Source organism: Vulpes lagopus, chromosome 8, assembly GCF_018345385.1.
Source record: "Vulpes lagopus strain Blue_001 chromosome 8, ASM1834538v1, whole genome shotgun sequence".
Taxonomy (NCBI): Eukaryota; Metazoa; Chordata; class Mammalia; order Carnivora; family Canidae; genus Vulpes; species Vulpes lagopus.
In genome coordinates this window covers 111,210,291-111,227,627 of record NC_054831.1, presented here as the reverse complement: position 1 = coordinate 111,227,627, position 17,337 = coordinate 111,210,291, and the positions used below count along the sequence as shown (strand labels likewise).

The following is a 17,337-nucleotide window of genomic DNA, read 5'->3' as shown; positions in this document are numbered from 1 at the left end:
TTAATTCATGTTGGAATATGGTATTATATTCTTTTGCATTGAGGCTGGTTTTCTTTATTCCTTTTGGAGTTTCCACCTACTGAAGTTTTTCTTCAACTTAAAAAAAATGGAAGTATAGCATAAGTTTGGCAAAGTAGGTAGCTGACAACATGGTATTTCACTTTCTCCCTCTCCCCTCCCCGCATTTACCTTAATCCACTATCATTAAGAATATGTCACATGGGGCACCTGGGTGGGTCAGTGGTTGAGCATCTGCCTTCGGCTCAGGTCGTGTTCCCTGGGGTCCTGGGATCGATTCCCACATCTGGCTCCCCACAGGGAGCTTGTTTCTCCCTCTGCCTATGTCTCTGCCTCTCTCTGTGTCTCTCATGAAAAAATAACATCTTAAAAAAAAAAAAAGAATCTGTCACATGCCGGGGGTTACCACACCATTTTCCATAAATAATTATCATCCTTTTTGCCATCTGATCAGTGAGTGACCCAGTTTGAGTCCCATGCTAATGTTCTGCCTTTTAGGGCCACTCCTGGTACTTACTTTCAGCCTGGGTTCCCCAAAAGCAGGGCCTGAAACGAGGACTTGTATGTGGGAACTTTATTTGGGAAATTATCCCACAGAGCAGACTGGGAGAAATAAAATGGAAAAGCCAGTGCCAAGTTGTATTGCCAAGGTGATCACCTCTATGAGTGATGGGGCTGGATTCTGCTGGAACCCTACAGAATGGACCTCAGAACTGTCCGTCAGAGGGATGGACAGGGGGAGTATTTATGCATTAGTTCCTGGCTCCCGCTGGTCGAGTCCCCTGGAGTGTTGGCCCCTTTGTGAACAAAAGATGAGGAGTGAGGATATGAGTGAGGTAGGGCCCACCAAGGGTTTCATACTATTTTCTAGTGACTTCCACTGTTTCAGTTAAGTCAGCTCTCAGTCTAGTGTTGTCTTAGGTCTCTGACTGCTTTTAAGAATTTTTTTTTGTCTTTGGTTTTCAGCAGTTTCCCCAGAATGTGCCTTAAGCGGTTTTCTTTGTACTTCCCCAGCCTGAGCATACAGAATGAGGCCATTCTTGTAACTGTGCCTTATATGTATTCTGAAAAAGTCTTAATCATTATCTTTGGGAATATTGATTCTATGCTCTTTTCCTCTCCTGGATCTATTAAGTATAACTGTATAGTATTACTTTCCACACAATCCCATGTCTTTTAATACACCCCTCCCTTTTTTGTTACTTTTCATGCCTCAGAATGGATATATATATATTTTAAAAGATTTATTTATTTTTAGAGAGAGAGAGAGAGAGAGAGAGAGACAACACAAGAGTGTTTTGGGGGAGAAGAAGGAGGGAAGCAGAGGGAGAGAGAATCTCAAGCAGATTCCATGCTGAGTGGGGAGCCCAGTCTCACAACCCTGAGATCATGACCTGAGCCAAAATCAAGAGTCAGATGTTTAACCAACTGAGCCACCCAGATGCCCCAGAATGGGTGTTTTTTAGATTATTATTATTTTTTTTTTTACAGTTCAGCAAGTCACTTTTCAATTGTGTCTGATTTGCTGTTAGATCCACCTGGTGAATTCTTAATTTCATTTATTGTAATTATAGACTACATTCGATATTTCCAGTTGTTTTCTTTCAATAATATCCAATTCTATGTCAAATTTCTCAAGATTATCTTTAACTCTATTAACACTTTTTAAAGATTTTACTTATTTGAGAAAGAGAGCAAGCACAAGTTGGGCGAGGGGCAGGGAAGAAGAGAAGCAGGCTCTACAGGGAGCCCAATGCTAGGCTCAATCCCAGACCCCTGGGATCAAGACCTGACTGAGCCAAAGGCAGACACTTAACAGAATGAGCCACTCAGGCATCTCTAACTCTATTAACATATTAAGCAGTGGTTGTTTTGTTTTTGTTTTTTTTTGAGGTTCATAGGTGATGACTCCATTTTCTGAATTACTTGTGGGAGTTTCACTGGTCTGTTGTCTTAGTCTTCAGTCACAGTCTTGTCTCCTTATGTGCCTCATTTTTTTATGTGTACCAAACGTTGTACATAAAATATGCAAAGATAATTTGAACCAGAAGGATTTACTGGGGGCTCTAAGTTCTAGTCTTTGGTGGGCTCTAAATTTCTAATTATTGTTCTTCAGAGCTCCATGAGTCTGTTGAAATCTCTGTTCAGCTTTGCATCCATACTTTTAAATTGGCAGATGCTTCTAGAAGCAAATCAGCTTTAATGCTTGGCTCACCCTCTGGGCTTCCCTCAGTTCCCAGATTTTGTTCCAGTGATTCCTTACAGCCTAGGTGGTTGGCGGCATTTTGATGTTTTCAGATGCTTCATATATAGTACGTGCGTGTGTATAACATCAGATTTTCCAGTTCTCAACAGGAATGCTGGTCCAAACTATCAAATTCATCATTACTAAGGTAGAACTCCACCCTGCCAAAAAGTTTTATTTTCTTATGCAATATGGATACAGGATATTTTAAGTAAAATTTATTTGTTTTCAATTTTCCTGAACAGGCCAGGAAAGATAATCATACAGGTGGGGAAGAGGTTTGGGTAGCTTACAGGGTTTCTTAGCTCAAGAGTATCCTCTTCTGTTGCTGCAGTGATGTTTCTTTAATAAATGACCTCTTTAATGATGATACCATTTAATACTATCTTGTTCCACTGGGGTCCATAGTTTCAGCTGGTTCTTTTTTTCATTTCACTACTGTGTCTCCAAGGAACCTCCCCCTTTCTAAGTGTCTCTCTTCTAGTCTTCCCAAGGCTACCACCTCTGGTTCTATGTACTTTCCAACCTTCTTTCTTTCATTTCTCCAATAGCCAATAACTCTGCCCCATCAGGCCTCATACCTGTTCTCGACATTTTTCCATTCAGCATGGTCTTTGTTCTTGAGGGAACTTGAGTTGATGTTATGTGTTCTACTGACACTAGATTCCCGTCACACTCTCTTAAGTTCAACCCTTGCCTTACTCCTCCTGTGCTGTGGGCTTCTGGGCTGATGTTTATGTGAAATTTGTAGAATTTTCTTTCTTCTAGTTATGTAGTAGGCATGGGTAATTTCTTGTCCTATTAGAACCCAGAACCAGAACACATACTTTTAGCTTTTAGATAGGGTTATTATTTTGTAGTTATCTTTTGCTATTTTCTAGTTGTACGCATTTTGCCTAGAGAAAGTCTACAAGGTTTCAATTCTTTGGAAATTGAGAATTCCCTTGTGGCTGAGTACATGGTTGATCTTTTTTTTTTTTTTTTCCAATGCTCCATGTGCATTCTATATTTGCTTGAGTTTAGTAAACCTATTAAGCAATCTTCTAGACTTAAATTGTTTTGATCACTGAGAATTAAAATCTTAGTAAAACTAAGATGTGGCAATAATATTTTGTACAAAGGGGAATCCCTGGGTGGCTCAGAGGTTTAGCGCCTGCCTCTGGCCCAGGGTGCAATCCTGGAGTCCCGGGATCGAGTCCCGCTTCGGGCTCCCGGCATGGAGCCTGCTTCTCCCTCCTCCCTCCTGTGTCTCTGCCTCTCTTTCTCTATGTCAATCATAAATAAATAAATAAATAAATAAATAAATAAATAAATAAATAAATTTTGTACAAAGTTCTGTCAAGTTGTTGCATCATGTACTTTGAGGCTATACTGTTAGGTGTATATATGTTCAAGTTCATTAGATCTTTGACTTGTTTCTTTTTTAGTATAAATTGTCCTTCTTTGTCCCTTGTTTTCCACCTTGAATTGTTTTGCCTGTTAACTTGCTTCAATGTTAACATAAGACATCTATCTCATTTTATAGGTTGTCTTTGCTCTCTTGGTTAGAAAAGGCTCCCTCATCTTGGGTTGTGTGCAATCTCTTCAGTTTTCTTCTTAAAATTATTTAATTTCTCCTAATGTTAATGATGGCCTATGTAACTGGGACAAAATACATTTATGCCAAATAAAGCTTGATTTTAGTGACACATTTCCTTTAAAAAAAAATCCTTATGCTTCAGCTTCTTAACAGTGTTTTCTGAGAGCTTTCTGAGTTCCAGCTTCTGTTACTTCACTACACAAAGCAAAGATACAAAAATTAGCTTGCTGTTTCCTCAGTTTCATAATGGCTGACTAAAAGTAGCCCTGTCATGTCAAATTTAAAAAGTCTTCACATAAAGGTAGATTTGAGGAATGCTATTAGAGCTGTCATGGATGCTGGTATCTAAAGGAGTGGTTGTAGCACCAAGGGAAGAGAAAGGAAAAAATTGTGCCTTGACTAACTAAAAATGAGTAAAAGGACAGACAGGAGGAAATGTTCAGTTGAATATAGGTGTAAACAGATGGCAGAAATAGAAAGATCAAGATGGTGAATTTGATTTACAAAGAAAACTAATGGTGTTCAGCGAAGAGAGGGGTAATGCTGTTACAGGGATGAGAAAGGTCAATCTCAACAGAGAGTGAGAAGGGGCAAAAGGCAAAAGACAAGCCTGTTGGTGTCCACCATGGAAAAGAAGCTACATTCTAACACTGACAGAGCTAGCTATTACTTCAGAAAGGCTGAAGGAGAAACATGGTTTAAAGATATGAGTCAATGTTATATGGAAAAATGAAAGGGTAAGAATAGAAGGTTTAACAATACCAGGAACATGGGCTCAATTTTCCAGGAGGTTAGACTAAAAGGTGCAGTCCACTGGTGGCTCTTTGAAATGAAACCAAAAATCTATCTTGCAAGATGAAAGAGATTAGAATGAGGGATGTTTTCTAATTCTGTATTTTCAGTTTTTAAAACACTTGTTTCTATATCTTTGATATTTTTTAGCTTTCTGGTTGACCTGAAGGTTGTTTTTGTTCTGAACAAAAGGGATGTAAAGCTGTTTGCTCCCATTCACGGATCTAATTAGGCATGTTGTCCAATCTATAATAAATCATGGGTTTAGTTTTTCTTTGTTAAGGTAGTCAGAGGCCTTCAGGCATGAGTGACTTATTGAAATGTACCCTCATCGTTGGGGATGAATTATCATCCTGATATTGTCAATCACTCGATAATTTGATATTTCCAGAGCTCTCCCTTGGTTGTTTTGTACTACACAAAAATGGCATTTTATTCTCATATTTGTTCACAGACATGATTCACATTTTGCTATCTAGTGAATAAGGAAATCATTCTAAATTCAGCAATAGTGGTAGTTTGACTAAAAAAGTTATTTTCCATATCCACAAAAATGTTAATCAAATTCTTGTTAGAACATGTGTAAGAAGTGGTTTTCATTGTCACAACTCTTGATGTCAGATTACTAAAATAATTTATGTTTTATTGTGGGAACATCGGTGCACACAGAACCTCCCAAGTCACATGACCACTTCTGAGCCCACACTTCTTCATAACACATAGAAACTATTTGTGTTTTGTGGTAACGAATGAACAGCAGGAACAGCAGAATTTCAATGTGGCTGTTCTTTATTTGATTAAATATATTCTCTATTTATTCTTAAAAAAACTAATTTAACTTAAATGGCAATAAACCATGATAATTTAGAAAACATGTTGAAATTGAGAGTGAAGAGAAATGTTCTCTATGTAAACCACACTGTAAACCATAAAACTTATTTTTGTCAACTGCTTCTCATGACAGTGGCTGGGAATTTGACATTTCTACTACAGTAGGCAAAAAAACCATGTAAAATACACTCTCCCACATACCACATCACATCTCTATTTATATTTCCAAACTGAAAGCATTACATCCCCCAAAAGTGCTGAGTGTACTGTGTACATTTACATCAAGAGCTGTAGGTTCACAAAAGCCTTGCTTAAACTCCAGAATTTGTGTGGCAAGGCCACTGTTGGCGCCTCCTCACTCCTCGCCATACTTTAGTTCAGGCTTGGCTCCCCAAGAGAGAGCCATTGCTCTGTAATCCAAAAGGTGGTGAACTTTTTTTCAATGAACTCTGGTCAACACAAGACAGGATAAAAAACTATTCTCCAACATATTATGAAACCCACTTGAAGCATCCATATGATGGCATTCAATATCACTTACCCTTTCAAAAAGTGTCAGCGGGTATTCTGTTACTTAAGAAAATGAGTCTTGTAAGAATTCATATAGTTGGAAGGTGTGTTATTTTAAAACTAGAAAAGGAATCTTTAATAATCTCTATGGCAAACTTGAATGTGATGGAAACATGGCTAGTTCTCTAATCGGATCTGAGGTATACATTCCACCCAGCTGACGAGGTCTCAGAAGTTCCCTAGTAAAAACTCCCCCTCTCCACTTAAAGATCATAAGAAGTCAGCGCAATCCGGTTCTTTTCCTTGCAGAAACGGGTATTTAGTTTGGGATGTAACGTTTTAAAACAATAATACAAACCTCCTGGGAGAATACCACAATAAATGTCTCAAAAACCACTCAGTTAATCCCAGGGTATAATCCGGCTGTTTTAAATTACTGCAGGGAATATTATGGGCCTTAATGACACCGTAACTGCATGAAGCCAAAGAAAGCTAGAAAGAGAGGCCAAAAAGATGAGCTCAGAGCCAGCTGAAGTGACAACAAACATGTGGCTGTTTACTAGGATTGGAGAGGTTTAGTCTGCAGATGTTTGTGGTCTCTAGAAGGTTCCAGAGGAATGAGTTATTATGAAGATTTGCAGAGTTTGATGAGAGCAAGATTCTTCTTGGAGATGGTGGGCCCCAGACAGGGAGGCCCAATGGTAGAGACAGAATTTATAGATTTCTGTGGTCAGATCGTACTCTACTGGTCCCACAATGTACATCAACAAATTAATATTGTACGGATGTCATTTCAAAGTCTCCTAAAGACGAGAGTCATTATTGAAGCCATTAGAGCACAGATGGTTCAAACTATATGCAGATATTCATACTTGCATTTTTGCATTATAGCTGCTTTTTTTTTTCTGTTGAACTGTAATGAATTGTCTCATAATCTATTCCATCTTCTTGCCATTAGCAGGCTTTGAATGTTCACAAATAGGAGCAAAGAACTCATTTTCCAGAGCTTTAATCACACAAAGAGGGAATGCCTAATTCTCTAAATGAAATGGTCTGTGATCACTGAAGCAGAGATTTAATATATCACGGCAAATTAGGTAGATTTTAATAAATTACTTATCTCCCTGAATACTTTACATATGCTTAAGAAGGAACATAGCCTGTTTGCAAACAGTGAAAACCCACAGCCTATAAAAATCCTTTGAAGAAAATGACAAATAAAAAAGTAAATTAAAAAATGAAATGCATTATATCCTAGACCTCTAGAGACAATTCCTTTGCAGCATTGATTCACAGCTCCATTAAAAATATCAATTAAATCCTTCAGTGAGATTGGGTAAAAGCTAGAAAATTAACTTTCTGAGCTGCTTTTTGAGGATCTGGTTATCCAGATACACCCCACCATTGTACAAGCTTGATGTAAATTTAAAAAATGATAAAAAAGATATTCCTTTCAGGTCTAACTAAGCATATCAGAATTAGAGCCATACTTTTAATACTTTCTTTCTGTGTCATAAGCTAAGTTTTCAAAATATGAATTTCAAGTGTATATACATGTATGAATTTCATGTATATACATACATGTACCTATTTCCTCTTTATATACACACGTCCCTGGATCCCATATCACCATTACAAATCCATAAAAATCTTACAAATAAGAAGTGTGATTTTTAAGAAAGGAAACCAAAAACTTGCAGTAATTTAATAAGTTGGTGCCAAGTCTCATTCTTTATATTTAATTGATAGAAACTGCATGCATCAAAGAAAATGCATACTGAGCTTTAATGTGCATAAAATGGATATTAGCATTTTAAAGAGGAAGATTAACACATTAATCCAAGTAATTTTCATATATTGCTTCTAATAAAATCTTCACAGTATAAAACTCTTAATGAGGCTAATCATAGGCATTCCATTTAGTGGGATGATTAGGGATAACATAAAAGTATTTCTTTTTCATAGGTTTTCTAAGATTTATCCTTTTTGCTTATTAAAAATAAAAATGGGAATTGCATGTCGGTTCTTTATAAGAAAGTGTTGAAAATGCAAATAGACTTTCTCATGCTATCATGTAGGTATAAATTATTGAGAAGGTACTGCCCACAGTGGAGAACTTAAGTCCTGAGGGGTGGCAGTCATGGGAAGAAGGGAATAGAAAAATAAACAAATGGAAAAGTATACAAAACTTGAACACTACAAACCCAGGCCTCCCCCTCCCTGCACCCCATGAATTATAGATTATATACACCAGAGTAATTACAGAAATCTCATCTCAGAGCTTTCATGTGAGTGTTTACTCAGGAGGAGATGCCTCTGGAGCAGCTTCTTTCAGCCTCCAAGTCACCTCTATATTGCTCGTAGACAGACCGTAGGGCATGGAGCGCTTCGACAGTTACCCTGAGCTTGCCAATACCTCCACCACCTGCCCGGGCATCAAAGACTATGGAGAAAAATGGCAGAAAAGTGTTAATATCATTCAACAGATTTTTCTTCAGATAGGATATAAAACAGGAATTGAAAACATGGAGATAGCTCTATAAAAGTCCAAAGTTCACCAGCACCCCAGAAATCTATAAATTACAGCTTGTCAAGTGTATATGAAGATACACATTTCAGGGGTATCACATGTGTGCAAACATACTGCCTGTGGAGTGAAGACTCATGATCTATCCTGAAGTTTACTTTGTGGAAAGGCTGGAGGATAACGATTTCCACAAAAGATCAGAAGTTCTAAGTTAGAAGAAATAAGGCCTAAAAGGGATCATGATATGACAGTTCCAAAAATTTTTTTAAGGGAACCTTTAAACAAAACTTGGAATACAAAGACTTAGGTGGAGATCTGAGCAGGAAAGGAGGTCATGTCCACAAGCGGTCCCCACCTCATCCCCTGATTTACTTACATCTCTTCTTTGGGACTCCCTACTGCTGTGTCTGGCACAGAACACAACATTAAAATCCTGACCTGACCCCTGAGTGTTTAATTTTTTGACTCTCACTTAAAACATGGCCAGAGTGGCTATCTGTGTCAGATTAGAGTGGTCATGCGTGGACTCTCAGAATGAGAAGATGGACTGCTAAACAGAACTGTCTGGAGAGAAGATTAAGGATATAAAGCATAGATAATTTTCATTGCTTTTCTCAGCCTCTTTTGGTTCTGGTTGTCTTTCAGACAGTTTAGGTTAATATTGTAATCCTCTCATCTTCTTTTTCTGTGCCAAACAAAGTTGTGACAAACTGTCATGTAGTTAGATATGTATAGTTCATAAAGATTCCTAGGATAGGTTTCCAATTTGGTTAATTATCAGCTTAATGTTGACTTCTGAGCATGCAGCACACACTCAAGACAGGCAGCTTGACATGTGAACCACAGCTGAACTCTGGGGTAACGGTGTCTGGCACTTAAGAGGTGCTCAAATAAGTGTTCATTTAATGCATGAATAAATGAGTAAACAAGCCATGTACAGTTTTCCAGAGATGGCTCTGCCAACTTAACAAATGGGAGTAAGACTCAGCCTCATTTGTCCATTTACTGTGTAGAGCCCTGGTCATCCTCATTATGAGTTTTAAACGTCTGAATCATAAAGCACAATTCCTTCAGCATGTTCTAAATATGTTACATGAAAATATAGAGGGTAGTAATTAAGCACTGATGGGACTCATGCCTTTGAGGTGAGAATTCAGGAGAGTACATTTTGTCAGGAATCCTTTATTCCTCTCTGAATCCTGCGAGGAAATAAGTGACCATTACAACTTGGAGTTATTTGCAGTAGCTATATCACTGAATTGTAACACTGAATTAGAGAGAAGCCTTACAAAAGACATTATAATGATGACTCAGAATAACATGCTTTGGCTGAAATAAGTCTTGACAGCATGAAGCTTCCATAAACAACATTAAAAAAATCCAATGGCCGCATTTTTGTCATATACTCACCCTCAATACTAACAAAATGAATAGTTCCTTGTGAAGTGCAATTAATTATTTTAAAATTTCTGTTGACTAAAAGGAAGGCAGAGGAGGAGGGCAAGGAATGATGTAGGGAAAAGCTTCCAGCCTCAAAGAAAAGTCAGCTTGAGTTGCAAAGGATTCAACCAATGTGTGACTCAATGTCCCTGCAGCCAGCTAAATTTAATAAAGAATTTGGATTTCAGCAATTGTTGTACAAATTGAGCAATACTCCCACCCATACCTTCGATATTTTGCTCGATGATGTCTCTCCCTTCCCGAAACATGTCAGCGAGATCAATGTTAGCAATGCCAATGTCCTCGCACTCCAGATCCTGTTCATCCTCTGGAGGGTCACTGACCACCGTGAAGCGAACACTGAGAGGAGAAAAAAACAAAATCCCCACAAATGAGGAAAAAATCACCATGAAACTCAACTCCCAAATGGGGTTTTATCAGTAAGTATGAAATCTCGAAGTTTCCAATTATTCCAATAAAAAGCAAATTACATGAGGTTAGATAAGTTATAGCACGAACTACTAGAATTATTATAGCATGCCCAGCCTTCAAATGAACATAAATCCACTTTTCTAAGCACTGATTAACGTTTAACTCTAGAATCTGAGGAAATTACTAGGCAAAGAGAAGAACCAGATGTTCTCTCTAATATACACTATCTGATCGTATTGTGACATATCTACTTTTAAGGCTAAAAGGATCAAGTGAATAAAGACCACGGAGATCAGGGCGCTAATTTCAAAAGAAATGCAACATTTTCTGCAGAAATGTACAACTTCAGAGTGGCTACCAAGAAATTTATCTAATCCAACTCTCTGTGTTCTATGAAATGCAGGGACTTTGTTTCCTGGGTAACATTCTGAGTCATGTTAGGTAAATGTTGTAGCTCTGCCCAACAGCTACATGAAATGTTTGTACTACTTCAGCAATCTTTTAACTTACAGTCCTAGCATCCAAGTTTTATTTTACTTTTAGACACATAATTGTAGGGTTCTGATGTAACTGATTTGAATTAGTGGCTTGTGTTGAGGCCAAACACACTTGGATTGACCAAATGACAGGAATTTACAGTTAAGTACTCTTTTGATATGTCTTGGCAGCATAGCTTAAACCATGGATGCTTGTAAACTACCATTTTAACCATTTTCAAAACATAGCCATCCTAAATCAGAAACAAAATAAGAAACTTGTTTCTCAGATTACATTTTTTCTTTCTTTTTTTTTTCAGATTACATTTTTACATGAAAATCTAAGTCTCTGAGAAATCATGCCTTGAACAATACACTCAAATAAAATCCTTTCCAAACACTTATAGGTAAACATGATAGTATTTTTAACTAATTTGCTGAAAGTGAGTATTTGACATTTCATTCCTTTACTAAGTCCCTGTTTTTAGCCAGCAAAAATTTTTATTATAAAATAGAAATCCCTTCCATTCAAACACAAGGTAGCCCCTATTCACACAATACTTATTAAGAGTACAGATCCTGGTCTGTAAGTGGATGAGTATTTTATATGATGCATAAAACAAAGGGATTAAGATAGAATGGTTAAAGGGCATCCATTGTGAGTTAAAATGTCTGCTCTCCTACTATGATCTGTGTGATGTTAGACACATTACTAAACCTCTCTGATCTTATCTGTAGAATGGGAAGGGGAATACCTATCTCAAAGGCTCTTGTGAGGATCAAATGAGATGATACATGTAAACAGTGCCTAGAGCATGGTAAGAACTGAGAAAATGTTTGCTCTTTTATTATTCTTATTTTTAATCTAGGTAGAGCTGCTTAAGCTTCTATATTTCTAATGGAAGAGAAAAAGAAGACATAGGGAAGGTTTGTTTCAATTGAAAATTGAGATTGCCAAATTATACAATGACTGTATCAGTCAGTTAAACAAGAAGAATGATGATGAAAGTAATTGTCCTAAAATGATTATGAGTGGAAGAGAAGGAATTACAAGTGATATCTGATGCACATTTTACATCCACAAGACTTCCAGAAAAGATAGAGGCTATGCAGATTGTACTAATATTGTTAAGCGTTATCCTCCTATAATGTCTCATATTTAAGGATCATATCTCTACCACTTTACAAATGCAGACCATTACCTCTGCTGAATATATGAGAATTCTGAGACAAAAAAGGAAAAAAAAAATCGTTCCAAATGTCAGGGAAAGGCTAGAAACCAAAATTCACTATTGCTAGCTTTAAATTCCATAGAGAGCAAAATGAGATGTCAAGTATGAAATTAAGAAACTATGAAGTTAAGCGAAAAAGGGAAGAGGGTACTCTAGAATTAATTAAAAAGCTACAATTTCCTTAGGCTACCCTGCACATAAGATGTAAGACACATTTTATGTCTTCCTGTTAAGCCTGCCAAACAAAGAGGTGGAGTCACATTACAGAGTTTATGTCCCATGGAGGATGGTAGACAACAAGTGAACAAATAAAGCAATTACATATTACAATAAGTACTAAGAGAAAGTTAAAAGTTCCTAAACTGGAAATTAACAGCCATAGTGCACCTAAGGAGGGGATAGTAAGTTACCTACGTGCCTGTCCTGGTCCTCAGACTGGACGGAAAGCCTCTTTAGGACACTAAACAAGCAAGTAGATGCCAAATACCCATAGGGAGGTGGAAAGGGAAGTGCATCCCTTCTCCCTCCTGCAGAACTCTCCCCTTAGTGAGATCTGCCTTGCTAACCTCCTCTGTCAGGTCCCAGACACAGAAATCTATGTCTTCCTGCAGGCCCACAGTTCCCTCTGCCTGCAGTGACCTTCCTTGCACTGTTCACGACCTGACTGGGTCCTCTCATCCCTCACTATCCTATCCAGCTTACCATCACCTCCTTAGGTGTGCTGTCACTGTTATTCTCCAGCTTAGCAACTTTTAATGTTCTCTTAGTACTTACTGTAATATGTAATTGGTTTATTTGTTCACTTGCTGTCTACCATCCTCCGTGGGACATACACTCTGTAATGTGACTCCACCTTGTCCAGCATTTAGCTCCCAATACTTATACAGGGGATCATAAATATTTGTTGAATTACTACATGAACTGCAAAATGGACGATGCTATCTATTTAAGGTTGGCTCATTTGAAGAAGGTCTACTGGAGGAGGCAGGCCCTGGGCTGGGCATCAAGATTTAGACTTCAAATGTCACTTGCTGTTATTTAGGAAATCAGAAAGCACTAAAACTCCTTAAATTGTTTAACAATTTTGACTCTTTCCTCATTTCGAAATAATTCCTTTTCATATAAAATGGCATAGAAGAGCCTAAGGGTTACCCTGTGAGATTTACAGACTGGAATGCTGATGGTTATGCTGGATCTGCTCAACAGAACATGTTAAAGAGAAGAAACCAAAAAAAGAACCTTAAGTCAGTGTCAAAATGATGACTTCAAATAATTTTTAAAATCTCACTTCAACATGTTACCTCCCTTTGAAAGTGACACTTACGTACTTCCAAATATAGCAGGGGGCAGAGTGTGAAGGTGGTGTACATAATTCATTATACAATGTACATAAATTTATGTATGTCAGGAAGACTGGCCGAACTTCTCTAACTGTGGCTTTGTAAGGTATCTCCGATATTCAAGAGGGTTACTGCCTGAAAAACTGAATTCTTATAAGCTAGCAGGTACTTTAAACAATGTGAAGTAATGAGACCTGTAAGTATTTGCAAAAGGTGAGAATATTCACTGGAATAACAACTGTCTTTTGGCTGTGGAGACATATAAACATAAAATCCCTCTTTGTCCTGAAGAAAATGATACTGTGAGGGGAAAAAAGTGAGTATGGCCCTCATCTGCTGTGCTGGTCAGAGGCTCGCACAGTAGTGCCCCAGGGATTTACTCACCCCCACCCTCTGCATTGTCACCTTGCACCCACAGTGCCTCTCTTGGTTTTTCTCAAGATGATGTGAACACTTGGGTCTCTAGGGGTGTTTATAGAGATTTTTAGAGAAACAAGGATGGGTCAGTGGAAGTCATCACATTTTTTTTTAAATTTTTAAAATTTATTTATGATAGTCACAGAGAGAGAGAGAGAGAGAGAGAGAGAGAGAGAGAGAGAGGCAGAGGGAGAAGCAGGCTCCATGCACCGGGAGCCCGATGTGGGATTCGATCCCGGGTTTCCAAGATCGCGCCCTGGGCCAAAGGCAGGCGCCAAACCGCTGCGCCACCCAGGGATCCCGGAAGTCATCACATTTATTGTGGACATTTAAAGAAGTTTTTAAAACCATTTTGGTACAAGTGAGAAGGTCGTCTGAGGAAAGGCAGGTCTACACTTAAAGCTGAATCTGTCTTTTTAAAAATACATACTTTTGAGGAAACAAAATTGCTCTCCCTGATAAGGAGTTCTACTTATAATAGGTTCTAACGTTCCAAAAACAAAGTGAACACAGAGGTAGACAAATAAGACTGAAAAGATGGGAAGTGGAGCCCAGGGCTTGTTCATGGGAAGAGAGCTCAGTCCTGGACAGTAATGGTCTGCCTGTGGACCACAGAGCGGCAGATGACATGGCAGGGCTGTGTAATCATTGTGACCTGGGCTAACCCTGGAACACTGATGGTATCTGAGGGGGCCTTGAAAGAAGCTCAAGTGTACAAAGTAAATAAGTAAAACTTGAATGATTATCTACCATGCTGGGAAAAACAGAACTTCAGGTTAATTAACAAGAGCTTTTGGCACCCCTTCTTCAGAACTGAGATCCAAAGAACTGATATATGTACTTCAAGGAGTTAATGAAAAAGCTGCTATCAGATCCTAATAGCTAAGAATTCCAGTCTCCTTTTTTGAAAAAGAAGATCAAATGCTAGTTAGGAAGCTCTTTTGAAAAACAGAATGTCTTGGGGCGCCTGGCTGGCTCGATCAGTGGAGCGTGTGACTCTTGATCTCAGAGTTGTGAGTTTGAGCCTCATGCTGGGTGTAGAGGTTACTTAAAAATAAAATCTTAAAAAGAAAAAGAAAAAGAATGTCTTTAACCTTCACTTCATGCCCTCTAGAAGAGGGGAGAACTTGAATCCCTAAGGTGTGCAGGAATGAACTCTGAGGCACTAAGTGTGTCATGTAAGGGCCACAAGGGCAAGGAGAAGATGACAACAGAGAGATAAAGGGCCCACTCCAGCCAAGGGAGGAGAGCCAGCAAATGGGGCTGACGGGCAGCACCTTACATAACTCCTCAAACTGTACACATGGGAGCACACACAAAACAAGAAATTACTAAGATCAGGGTTTTTCCTTCTTTTTTTTTTTTTTTTTTTGGTTTTTCCTTCTTTAAAAGGGTATACTTTCTCTACTGAACGAGAATCGCAAAGTCTTCTGTTCAAATTTGAAAATCAAAGGCATTAAAAAAATCACATGAAATGATATATAATTAAACAACGAGAGTAAGGTAAAATTAGTCTGGAAGGCTGATGAGCTATTATAAGTAATAATATTGACATTACTACTACTTACATCAATGACAAATGAACACTGACTGTGCGCTCTGTGCCAGGTACAATTCTAGCCATTCCACATATATTATCTCATTGAATCCTCACAACAATCCTATATAATATCATCACCATTTCACAGATGAAGAAAATGAGGCAGAGGGTGGTTGTCTAAGGTCAAAAAGCTAGTAAGTGATGGAACAAGAATTTATATTCAAGCCATTTGGCTGGAGAGTACACCCTCCTTGCAATCATGTTATGTTATTTATAGTTATACTTGAACAGTAATGGGATATTGGATATACACCGTATGGTGTCTTGGTTTGCAAGCACCGTGGGATCTTTATAGTTACTCTTTATAGTTATGCAGGACTACTTTATTTCTAGGAGGAAACTGACAGAGAGGAAACAGACTCATTTGAGGGCACAGGGTGAGTCAGGTGTTCTGATTCTTCATCTTGAGCTTTCTTTCACCACACCATGCTACAGAGATTTATTTTATATAAACCATCAGATAATTTAGAATGGTTAAATGTACCTTCTATTAGGCATCTCTTGTTTCAGTAGTATAGCTTTTAAGATGTCTCTCTTTGCTTGGTTGTTTTCTTTATCCACGTAGATCACTATACCCCCCCCAAAAAAAAATCCACAGAAAAAGTCAGTCAAGAGTATGCTACATTAGTACCATTCTGTATTTGTACAAATACCTGTTTTTAGAGACACAAGTCATGCCACCTCACTTGTATGCCTGGGAAAAGAAAGCAGCTCTGGAAACCAGAATCAAATCTGAATAGTCATGTGATCTAATGTCATGTCACTGGCAGGTTTATGTGCACACTGTCAGAAAAGATACAAGCGACATCTAAGAGTGCCACATCGCTGTCACTGCCTGTTAATGGCACTGGCAGTCATGACAGTAAAAGCCAGCAGTCTTTATTGCTTTGTATTTGAGGGATTTACTGCATTTTCTCTTGCCCAAGAAGCGAGTGATAATGATAATGTATGGCAGAGAGCTTGTCCTTCCTGACAGCCTCAGTAATTTAATCCTTCTCTCCTGCCACAACATGCAATAAAAGAGGCATCTAGTGTATTGGGTTGAGGAAATCCATAGGCTGATGTTTGCTGGTGTTCGGGTGGGGGCGGTAAGGGAAGAGAAATGTAGGGAAGGGAGAAAGAGGCCTTAAGGGTATGAAGTTTGTCTTTGATTTTTAATGGTGCGTGCGGGGGTGGGGGGGTGGGAGGGGGGGCTGGGGTGGCTCAGTTGGTTAATCATCCAACCCTTGGTTTGGGCTCAGATCATGATCCCAGGGTCTTGGAATAAAGCCCTGGGTCATGCTCCACACTCAATGGGGAGTCTGCTTGGGGATTCTCTCTCTCTCTCTCTCCTCTGCCCCCCCCCCCCCCACATGCTCTAAATAAATAAATCTAAAAAAGAAAAAAAAGAGCATGCATGTTGGCATGCAGGAATGTGGCCAGACTTTACTTGGCTGAAATAGGATATGAAATAACTGATCTAAAGTTCCATCAGGAAGAAAGTGGTGAACACCTGAAGCCGTGAATAAGTGCCTGCACTTTAGGAAAATGGCATCTCAGAGTGCGAACACCAATTTTCAACCTGGTTATTTTTTCTCAGCTCGGCAGCCATTCAGCATGTCTTAGCTTCTGAAGACATTTTGGAGGTAAAATGCCTCCTGTGTCCAGATCTCAATTTAGAGACTATCCTTGATCAAAAGTACACACAGGGTGAAGGATACCATGACAATTCCAAAGCCAGACTCCCCTGGGAACACTTTTCATCTTGAGAATGTTCCCCTGGACAATTTTAGTCCAGTCTCAAATTATGATAATACAAATTCATTTAATCATTTGACGTGCTGGGCACTGAATTGGGAACACAGTGTGGGAGACACATATGTGTCTGTGTAGGGATGGGTTAAGGGTTTAAGAGAAGT

At 38.6% G+C, this 17,337-nt stretch overlaps 1 protein-coding gene across 1 annotated transcript in view; it reads right to left on the bottom strand.

Moving 5' to 3' along the window:
• Positions 1 to 5,290: 5,290 nt before the first annotated feature.
• Positions 5,291 to 17,337, bottom strand: part of RPGRIP1L (RPGRIP1 like) — a 96,705-nt gene continuing 84,658 nt past the window's right edge. The window contains exons 24-26 of the mRNA XM_041768097.1: positions 15,924 to 16,008; positions 10,169 to 10,302; positions 5,291 to 8,418 (exon numbers count right to left, since the gene is read on the bottom strand). Coding sequence (XP_041624031.1) covers positions 8,276 to 8,418; positions 10,169 to 10,302; positions 15,924 to 16,008 — 362 coding nt within the window. The 3' untranslated portion in view covers positions 5,291 to 8,275. The remainder of the gene's footprint in view (positions 8,419 to 10,168; positions 10,303 to 15,923; positions 16,009 to 17,337) is intronic.